We start from the raw sequence: 10000 nt of genomic DNA on the forward strand, positions 1-10000 counted from the left end.
TGGTAATTACCTTGGGCCGCTATGTAGTCTCTGTCAGTCTTTGGCCCCTGTTTCAACAAGGAAGAAATGATTATGTTTACCACCCTCGTTCTCCTATAGCTGGACGTGAAATCCTGTGATGTATTTTCAACCATTCCGCATGTAGTCTACTTGCATAATGACCTTAGGAGAACAAAAGAAAAAAAAGCAAACAGACAAAAACAAAGTTCATTTCTGATGTTTTAGGAGTTAAAGGCCGAAACACCTGACTGGGGGAAGGGAGGGGGAGGGAGGGGGAGGGGTGAGGGGGCGGGAGGACGGAGTGGGGGGGGGGGGGGGGGGGGGGGCTTCTTCTCTGAAGACCTTATATTGTCCAGCTCTCCCTAGAGTTTCTTGTCACAGTTTCAACAATGAATTATTTTGTTCTACTGCGGAAGATTGACAGTTTCACAAACATTGAGAATTTTGAGGACAGCCTCAGTGAAGGTCTGGAACTTTTGAGAACAATCCCAACGCATAGACAGAGCTAGGTAGGTAGGTAGGAAGGTAAGAGAGAGAGAGAGAGAGAGAGAGAGAGAGAGAGAGACAGAGACAGAGAGACAGAGAGACAGAGAGAGACAGAGAGAGACAACCAGAAAGACAGACAAACAGACGGACACAGACAGACAAAGAGACGGACAGAGAGACAGACACGTGGAGTGATGGCCTAGAGGTAACGCGTCCGCCTAGGAAGCGAGAGAGAATCTGAGCGCGCTGGTTCGAATCACGGCTCAGCCGCCGATATTTTCTCCCCCTCCACTAGACCTTGAGTGGTGGTCTGGACGCTAGTCATTCGGATGAGACGATAAACCGAGGTCCCGTGTGCAGAATGCACTTAGCGCACGTAAAAGAACCCACGGCAACAAAAAGGTTGTTCGTGGCAAAATTCTGTAGAAAAATCCACTTCGATAGGAAAAACAAATAAAACTGCAAGCAGGAAATTAAAAAAAAAAAAATGGGTGGCGCTGTAATATAGCGACGCGCTCTCCCTGGGGAGAGCAGCCCGAATTTCACACAGAGAAATCTGTTGTGATAAAAAGAAATACAGATACAGATACAGATACCTTGACGAAACTGGCATTGACGTAGTCGGAAGCATCGTCACCGTTCACCTTAGCCAGTACAACGCGGGTGCTGTCGTCTGGAATAAACAATCCATAGTTACACGATGTCTGGATCATGTCGTCCATAGTTACACGATGTCTGGATCATGTCATCCATAGTTACACGATGTCTGGATCATGTCGTCCATAGTTACTTACACGATGTCTGGATCATGTCATCCATAGTTACTTACACGATGTCTGGATCAAGCCATCCATAGTTATCTACACGATGTCTGGATCATGTCATCCATAGTTACTTACACGATGTCTGGATCATGTCGTCCATAGTTACTTACACGATGTCTGGATCATGTCGTCCATAGTTACTTACACGATGTCTGGATCATGTCATCCATAGTTACTTACACGATGTCTGGATCATGTCATCCATAGTTACTTACACGATGTCTGGATCATGTCGTCCATAGTTATCTACACGATGTCTGAATCAAACCATCCATAGTAATCTACACGATGTCTGGATCATGTCATCCATAGTAATCTACACGATGTCTGGATCAAGGCATCCATAGTTATCTACACGATGTCTGGATCATGTCATCCATAGTTATCTACACGATGTCTGGATCAAACCATTCATAGTAATCTACACGATGTCTGGATCAAGCCATCCATAGTTATCTACACGATGTCTGGATCATGTCATCCATAGTTATCTACACGATGTCTGGATCATGTCATCCATAGTTATCTACACGATGTCTGGATCAAACCATCCATAGTAATCTTCACGATGTCTGGATCAAGGCATCCATAGTTACTTACACGATGTCTGGATCATGTCGTCCATAGTTATCTACACGATGTCTGGATCAAACCATTCATAGTAATCTACACGATGTCTGGATCAAGCCATCCATAGTTATCTACACGATGTCTGGATCAAACCATTCATAGTCATCTACACGATGTCTGGATCAAGCCATCCATAGTTATCTACACGATGTCTGGATCAAACCATCCATAGTTATCTACACGATGTCTGGATCATGTCATCCATAGTTATCTACACGATGTCTGGATCAAACCATTCATAGTAATCTACACGATGTCTGGATCAAGCCATCCATAGTTATCTACACGATGTCTGGATGAGGTCATCCATAGTTATCTACACGATGTCTGGATCATGTCATCCATAGTTATCTACACGATGTCTGGATCAAACCATTCATAGTTATCTACACGATGTCTGGATCAAACCATCCATAGTAATCTACACGATGTCTGGATCATGTCATCCATAGTTACTTACACGATGTCTGGATCATGTCGTCCATAGTTATCTACACGATGTCTGGATCATGTCATCCATAGTTACTTACACGATGTCTGGATCATGTCATCCATAGTTACTTACACGATGTCTGGATCATGTCATCCATAGTTACTTACACGATGTCTGGATCATGTCGTCCATAGTTACTTACACGATGTCTGGATCATGTCGTCCATAGTTATCTACACGATGTCTGGATCATGTCATCCATAGTTATCTACACGATGTCTGGATCATGTCATCCATAGTTACTTACACGATGTCTGGATCATGTCATCCATAGTTATCTACACGATGTCTGGATCATGTCATCCATAGTTACTTACACGATGTCTGGATCATGTCGTCCATAGTTACTTACACGATGTCTGGATCATGTCGTCCATAGTTACTTACACGATGTCTGGATCATGTCGTCCATAGTTACTTACACGATGTCTGGATCATGTCGTCCATAGTTACTTACACGATGTCTGGATCATGTCGTCCATAGTTACTTACACGATGTCTGGATCATGTCGTCCATAGTTATCTACACGATGTCTGGATCATGTCGTCCATAGTTACTTACACGATGTCTGGATCATGTCGTCCATAGTTACTTACACGATGTCTGGATCATGTCGTCCATAGTTACTTACACGATGTCTGGATAATGTCGTCCATAGTTACTTACACGATATCTGGATCATGTCGTCCATAGTTATCTACACGATGTCTGGATCAAACCATCCATAGTAATCTTCACGATGTCTGGATCAAGGCATCCATAGTTATCTACACGATGTCTGGATCATGTCATCCATAGTTACTTACACGATGTCTGGATCATGTCATCCATAGTTATCTACACGATGTCTGGATCAAACCATCCATAGTAATCTACACGATGTCTGGATCAAGGCATCCATAGTTATCTACACGATGTCTGGATCATGTCATCCATAGTTATCTTCACGATGTCTGGATCAAGGCATCCATAGTTATCTACACGATGTCTGGATCATGTCATCCATAGTTATCTACACGATGTCTGGATCAAACCATTCATAGTAATCTACACGATGTCTGGATCAAACCATCCATAGTTATCTACACGATGTCTGGATCATGTCATCCATAGTAATCTACACGATGTCTGGATCAAGGCATCCATAGTTATCTACACGATGTCTGGATCATGTCATCCATAGTTATCTACACGATGTCTGGATCAAACCATTCATAGTAATCTACACGATGTCTGGATCAAGCCATCCATAGTTATCTACACGATGTCTGGATCATGTCATCCATAGTTATCTACACGATGTCTGGATCATGTCATCCATAGTTATCTACACGATGTCTGGATCAAACCATTCATAGTAATCTACACGATGTCTGGATCAAGCCATCCATAGTTATCTACACGATGTCTGGATCATGTCATCCATAGTTATCTACACGATGTCTGGATCATGTCATCCATAGTTATCTACACGATGTCTGGATCATGTCATCCATAGTTATCTACATGATGTCTGGATCATGTCATCCATAGTTATCTACACGATGTCTGGATCAAACCATTCATAGTAATCTACACGATGTCTGGATCAAGCCATCCATAGTTATCTACACGATGTCTGGATCATGTCATCCATAGTTATCTACACGATGTCTGGATCATGTCATCCATAGTTATCTACACGATGTCTGGATCAAACCATTCATAGTAATCTACACGATGTCTGGATCAAGCCATCCATAGTTATCTACACGATGTCTGGATCATGTCATCCATAGTTATCTACACGATGTCTGGATCATGTCATCCATAGTTATCTACACGATGTCTGGATCAAACCATTCATAGTAATCTACACGATGTCTGGATCAAGCCATCCATAGTTATCTACACGATGTCTGGATCATGTCATCCATAGTTATCTACACGATGTCTGGATCAAGCCATCCATAGTTATCTACATGATGTCTGGATTGTCATAACAATAGTTATCTACATGGTGTCTGGATCAAACCATCCATAGTTATCTACATGATGTCTGGATCAAACCATCCATTGTCATCTACACGATATCTGGATCAAACCATCCATAGTTATCTACATTATGTCTGAATCAAACCATCCATAGCTATGTACACGATTTCAGGAACAAACCATCCATAGTTATCTACATGATGTCTGCATCAAACCATCCACATTATGTCAGGAACAAACCATGCACACTATCTATATTATGTCTGGAACAAACCACCTACACTTATCCACACGATGTCTGGAACAAACTAGCCACACCGAGACATAAAATCACACACGATTCGAGTCAATGGTTGTTTCAAATCATTGCTCGATTAATCAGATAATTCATTTACAGATATTATTATTTCTATGTAATACTCACAAGGGAGAATACTGTTGAAACGGTTCTTGTAGCGGTTCTCTTCCTTCTGTCCGTTGGTGACGGGGTAGTCTTTCTTTGGAACAATTCGCTGCATAAAAGGAATATTAATAAATAAATAAATAAATAAAAATTGCAGAACCGCATCAGCTCTTAATCACACAACCAACTACGCTAACAACCAACACCCCCAATGCTAAACAAAGACAAGAAAGATCGGCAGCGTTCTCATTGCAAAGAGGTAAAGGTGAATGCGACTCGAATCCATCGACATTTGATCATGATCAGTGTTGGAACCATAATTTTGATGACTGATTTCGCGAGTGGTTCATGTCTTTAACAACATAATTTTGTTATGAGCCGCAACTTAGTTCTGTTCATTGTTTGGGGCTTTCACATCTGACACTCACATTGTGTATATGTATCTATATATATATATATATATATTATCGTCCCGTAGCCTTAACATCAGTCGTCATGAAAACATTTGAACGCTTGATTCTGCAGTTCCTAAAAACCTGCATTCCTCCATCTTTTGATCCCTAATCAGTTGAAGATGCCATTAGCATAGGTCTCTACCACGTCCTCAGACATCTCGAAAATCCTAACAGTTATGCTAAGATCCTTTTCATTGACTACAGCTCTGCGTTCATAAAAACTATATTCTGAACTGAAAGACCTCTCGCTGCGCCTGAATCAATTTGTGAATGGATCCTCGATTTTCTAAGATGCAGACCGCAAATTGTTAAAGTTGGTGACCTCACCTTCTCCACATGTATTCGCAACATTGGCGCCCCACTGAGATGTGTTCTGTCCCCACTGTTGTATATACTATTCACACATGACTGTGCAACTCGTAATGAATGTAACACCATGGTCAATTTTGCCGACGATACTACTCTAGAAGGGCTGATTACGAACAGTGATGAGTCAAGATATATGGAAGAAGTACTAGAACGTGTCAGCTGGTGTGATCAAATCAACTTAGAACTCAACGTTATCAAAAACAAAAGAATTAATTTTAGATTTCAGGAAGACCAGATCTGGCCCATCACCACTTGTCATTAAAGACAAGCAAGTAGAGATCATCAGCGAAGTCAAATTTCTCTTAGTGATCATTTACAACGATTTGAATTGGGAGAAAAATACGGAAAAATTGTTAAGAAAGCACAACAGCGCCTGTACATTCTTTGGCGCCTCAAAAAGTTCGGAATTAGAAAAGAAATCATGGGTGATTTCTACCGAGCAGTCACTGAAAGCGTGTTTAGCCTTTGCTATTACTGTTTGGAACGGAAACATTTCCAAGGAAGAAGTTGCAGCCCTTAACAGAATCGTAAAAACTGTCACCAAGATTACCGGGGCTGATCTACCTTCTCTAGACAACATATATTATAAGCGGCTACTAAAAAAAAAAAGCAAAATCAATAAAGATGAATCACATCAAGCTTTTGGGATTTTCGAGATGCTCCCCTCTGGTCGTCGGTAGAGAAGTATGAGGACGAAAACCAATCGCTTCGCCAATAGCTTTTTCCACCAAAGCTGTCAATGCCCTGTCTCTCGAACAAAACCAGTATGATTAAAGAGAGTTGTGCAATCAACAACCACTTACCTGAAGATCTAGTCATCAGCCCCATTCACATGTGCTGTGTAGCTTATGTTTAAACGTGTGTGTGTGTGTGTGTGTGTGTGTGTGTCTGCGTGCGCGCGCGCGCTCAAGTTCTCATATTGATATGCACATGTATGTGTCCTAAATTCTACTGTATCTGTGTTTGTGTATGATTTTCGATTTATGTTTGTTCCTTTTATGTACTATCCACCCCAATATTCCTTGTGACCCCGGTAAACTTGGTAATAAAGACATATTCTATTCTCTCTCTATATATAAGTAATTAATTGACAAACACACAAAACACAGTACCAGTCTGTTCCTTAAATGTTGACAGTAGTACTGGTATTTCGTTAAGTCACAAGATAGGAAAACTGGGGCGGCGAGATTCCAGCAGGCGCTGTAGCTGAACCACATTACTTACCATTACAAACCACCACACCCGTCACAACCACAAGGAAGAGGGCAAAGAGCACACACACACACACACACACACACACACACACACACACACACACACACACACACACACACACACACACACACACACACACAAATCCAACCCAACCCAAACTCACCAGAAACTCCTGGTCCAACTGCCCCCCACTCAGCCTGGCCAGCACAGTCTCCCGCAGCACGTCCAGAGGGATGCCTGTCGGCAGGTCCCCACGGCTCGTCTCCTCGTTGGCGTACACCTCCTCGTCGTCGTTGAACCCGAAGTCTGCCTCGTCATCCGTCATGTCATCAGGAGGAGGCGTCTCGTCTCTCCCCCTGGTCCCAGGCTGCTGCTGCTGCTGCCCCCTCAGCGTCCCCGCTCTTCCCGAGGCCTCGGGAAGTTTCGGGGAGGCCTTGATCCTGACTCGCTGCCCGTCGCTGGCCGAGGCTGAAGCTGAGGCTGAGGCTGAGGCTGAGGCTGAGGCTGAGGCGGTTGCGGAGGTGGACGTGGACGTGGAGGCGGAGGGGGTTTCGATGCTTACATTCTCGTAGACAGCTCCGTTGTCCTTGGAGGACTGTGTCGGTGTGGCTTTCACGAAGGGTTTGACCTGGGCGTGCGGCTTGCTGCTTTGTTTTCCAGCATCTGTGACGGTGAGTGAGGGGTGGGGGGTGGGGGGTGTGGGGCGGGGGTGGGGGGGGGGGGGTGGGAGCGGGGAGTTGGGGGGGGGGGTTTAAAATGTCTCTCAAAACACACCTCTTTCGTTCTGCTCACCATCTTATTGACTACTGCGGTTCTATGTCGTGTGTGTGTGTGTGTGTGTGTGTGTGTGTGTGTGTGTCTGTGTGTGTGTGTGTGTGTGCGCGTAGGCGGGTGTGTTTGTTCGTCTTTCTGTATGCACATGCTTGTTCGCGCATGATGTAACTGACGTACGTTTATACATGTTTTATGTGTATGACTAATCCTTTTTTTTAATATTGTATGTGCCACGAGGTCTTTGCCTGGAAGGTGTGAGCGTCAATGATGATGATGATGATGATGATGACGATGATGACTGAAGTGAACAGAGGTAATTTGTGCGGCATCGCAACATTAAGTGTAGCGGTACTTGCTGTCCGATGCAAGTCTATCATTATCAATCAGCATTCTTAAAGTGAAGATGGTTCTTCTTCTGTTCAATTTTTCAAGGAGGCGTCACTGCGTTCGGATTAAACCATATACGCTGCACCACATCTTCTATGCAGATGCCTGACCAGCAGAGTGATCCAACACACTTAGGCACTGAGGTAAAAACCCACAAACCCACCCAACGGAACAAACAGCAACATCAACAGCAATGATGATAATGATAATGATGATAATAATATAATAATATACTCATAATAATCATAATAACAATCTTAATGATAATAACAATAAGGATAGATAGATAGATAGATAGATAGATAGATAGATAGACAGATAGATAGATTAAGAAACAACAACAACAAACAACAATAATAATTATAATCGTATTGTATTGTATTCCTCTTTTTGTCACAACATATTTCTCTGTGTGACATTCGGGCTACACTCCCCCAGGGAGAGCGCGTCGCGCTACACTACAGAGCCACCCATTTTTTCTGTATTTTTTCCTGTGTGCGGTTTTATTTGTCATTCCTATCGAAGTGGATTTTTCTACAGAATTTTGCCAGGAACAACCCTTTTGTTGCCGTGAGATCTTTCACGTGCGCTAAGTGCATGCTGCACACGGGACCTCGGTTTATCGTCTCATCCGAATGACTAGCGTCCAGACCACCACTCAAGGTCTAGTGAATGGGGAGAAAATATCGGCGGCTGAGCCGTGATTAGAACCAGCGCGCTCAGATTCTCTCGCTTCCTAGGCGGACGCGTTACCTCTAGGCCATCATTCCACTGATCACTAATGACGATGATTGAAATAATAATCATAATTATAATCATAATCATAATCGTAATAATGATAATCGTAATCAAAACAACAATATTCGTAACAACAACAACAACAACCATCATCACCATCATCATAATGGTAATACCAAAAAATAGTATGTACATCAAATAAGCAGCTGATGCATGCAGCACCGTATTACCGGTGAACTCGCGTGTGGGTGTAACACGCCCGCTGTTGCAATGCGAGCCTCAGTCAATCAAGTCTTACCCGGAGCGGGCAGTGGAAGGGAGAGGGAGGTGGTGTTGAGGATGGTGGGGTCGGTGGGAGTTGTGGGACCCTCACGGCTGTGAGAGAGGTCCCCCCCTGCCCTGTCCCTCTGACCCTGGGCCTTTCGTCCGCTTTTCCGCGTCCTGGGGAGTGAGTGAGTGAGTGAGTGAGTGAGTGAACGGGTGGACGGATGGAGAGACTGAATTAGTACTCGAAGGAAGGAAAAAAGGAGAGGGAGGGTAGGAAGGAGGGGAGGAAGGAGGGAGGGGAAGAAGGAAGGAAGGAAGGAAGGAGAGGGGGGGAGGAATGGAGAAGGAGGGAAGAAGGAAGGAAGGAAGAAAGGAGAGGGAGGGGAGGAATAGAGAAGAAAGGAAGGAAGGAAGGAGAGGGAGGGGAAGGAGGGAGGGGAAGGAGGGAGGGGAAGAAGGAAGGAAGGAGAGGGAGGGGAGGAATGGAGAAGGAGGGAAGAAGGAAGGAAGGAGAGGGAGGGGAGGAATGGAGAAGGAGGGAAAGAAGGAAGGAGAGGGAGGGGAGCAAGGGAGAAGGAGGGAAGAAGGAAGAAAGGAAGGGAGGAGAGGGAGGGGAGGAAGGAGGGAAGGAAGGAGGGAAGGATGGAAAGAAGGAGGAAGGGAAGAGTAAAGAGAGGACGGAAGGGAAAGAAGGAGAGGGAGGGAAGGAAGGAGGGAAGGATAGCGAGGAGGGAAGGAAGGAAGGTAGGAAGGAAGGAGAGGGAGGGGAAGAAGGGAGAAGGAGGGAAAGAAGGAAGGAAGGAGGGAAAGAAGGAGAGGGAGGGGAGGAGGGAAGGAAGGAGAAGGAGAGGAGGAGGGAAGGAAGGAGAGGGAGGGGAGGAAGCAGGAATAGAGGGAAGGAAGGAAGGAAGGAAGGAAGGAAGGAAGGAAGCAAGCAAGGATGAAATTGATGGGCGGATGGACGAGCGAATGGATGGATAAATG

General features: G+C 44.4%; 1 protein-coding gene across 1 annotated transcript in view; it reads right to left on the minus strand.

Moving 5' to 3' along the window:
- Nucleotides 1-10000, minus strand: part of LOC143285266 (uncharacterized) — a 65907-nt gene that overhangs the window by 19556 nt on the left and 36351 nt on the right. The window contains exons 17-21 of the mRNA XM_076592524.1: nucleotides 9048-9190; nucleotides 7014-7513; nucleotides 4833-4920; nucleotides 1083-1159; nucleotides 11-47 (exon numbers count right to left, since the gene is read on the minus strand). Coding sequence (XP_076448639.1) covers nucleotides 11-47; nucleotides 1083-1159; nucleotides 4833-4920; nucleotides 7014-7513; nucleotides 9048-9190 — 845 coding nt within the window. The remainder of the gene's footprint in view (nucleotides 1-10; nucleotides 48-1082; nucleotides 1160-4832; nucleotides 4921-7013; nucleotides 7514-9047; nucleotides 9191-10000) is intronic.

Source organism: Babylonia areolata, chromosome 8 (assembly GCF_041734735.1).
Source record: "Babylonia areolata isolate BAREFJ2019XMU chromosome 8, ASM4173473v1, whole genome shotgun sequence".
In the NCBI taxonomy this organism is placed as follows: domain Eukaryota; kingdom Metazoa; phylum Mollusca; class Gastropoda; order Neogastropoda; family Buccinidae; genus Babylonia; species Babylonia areolata.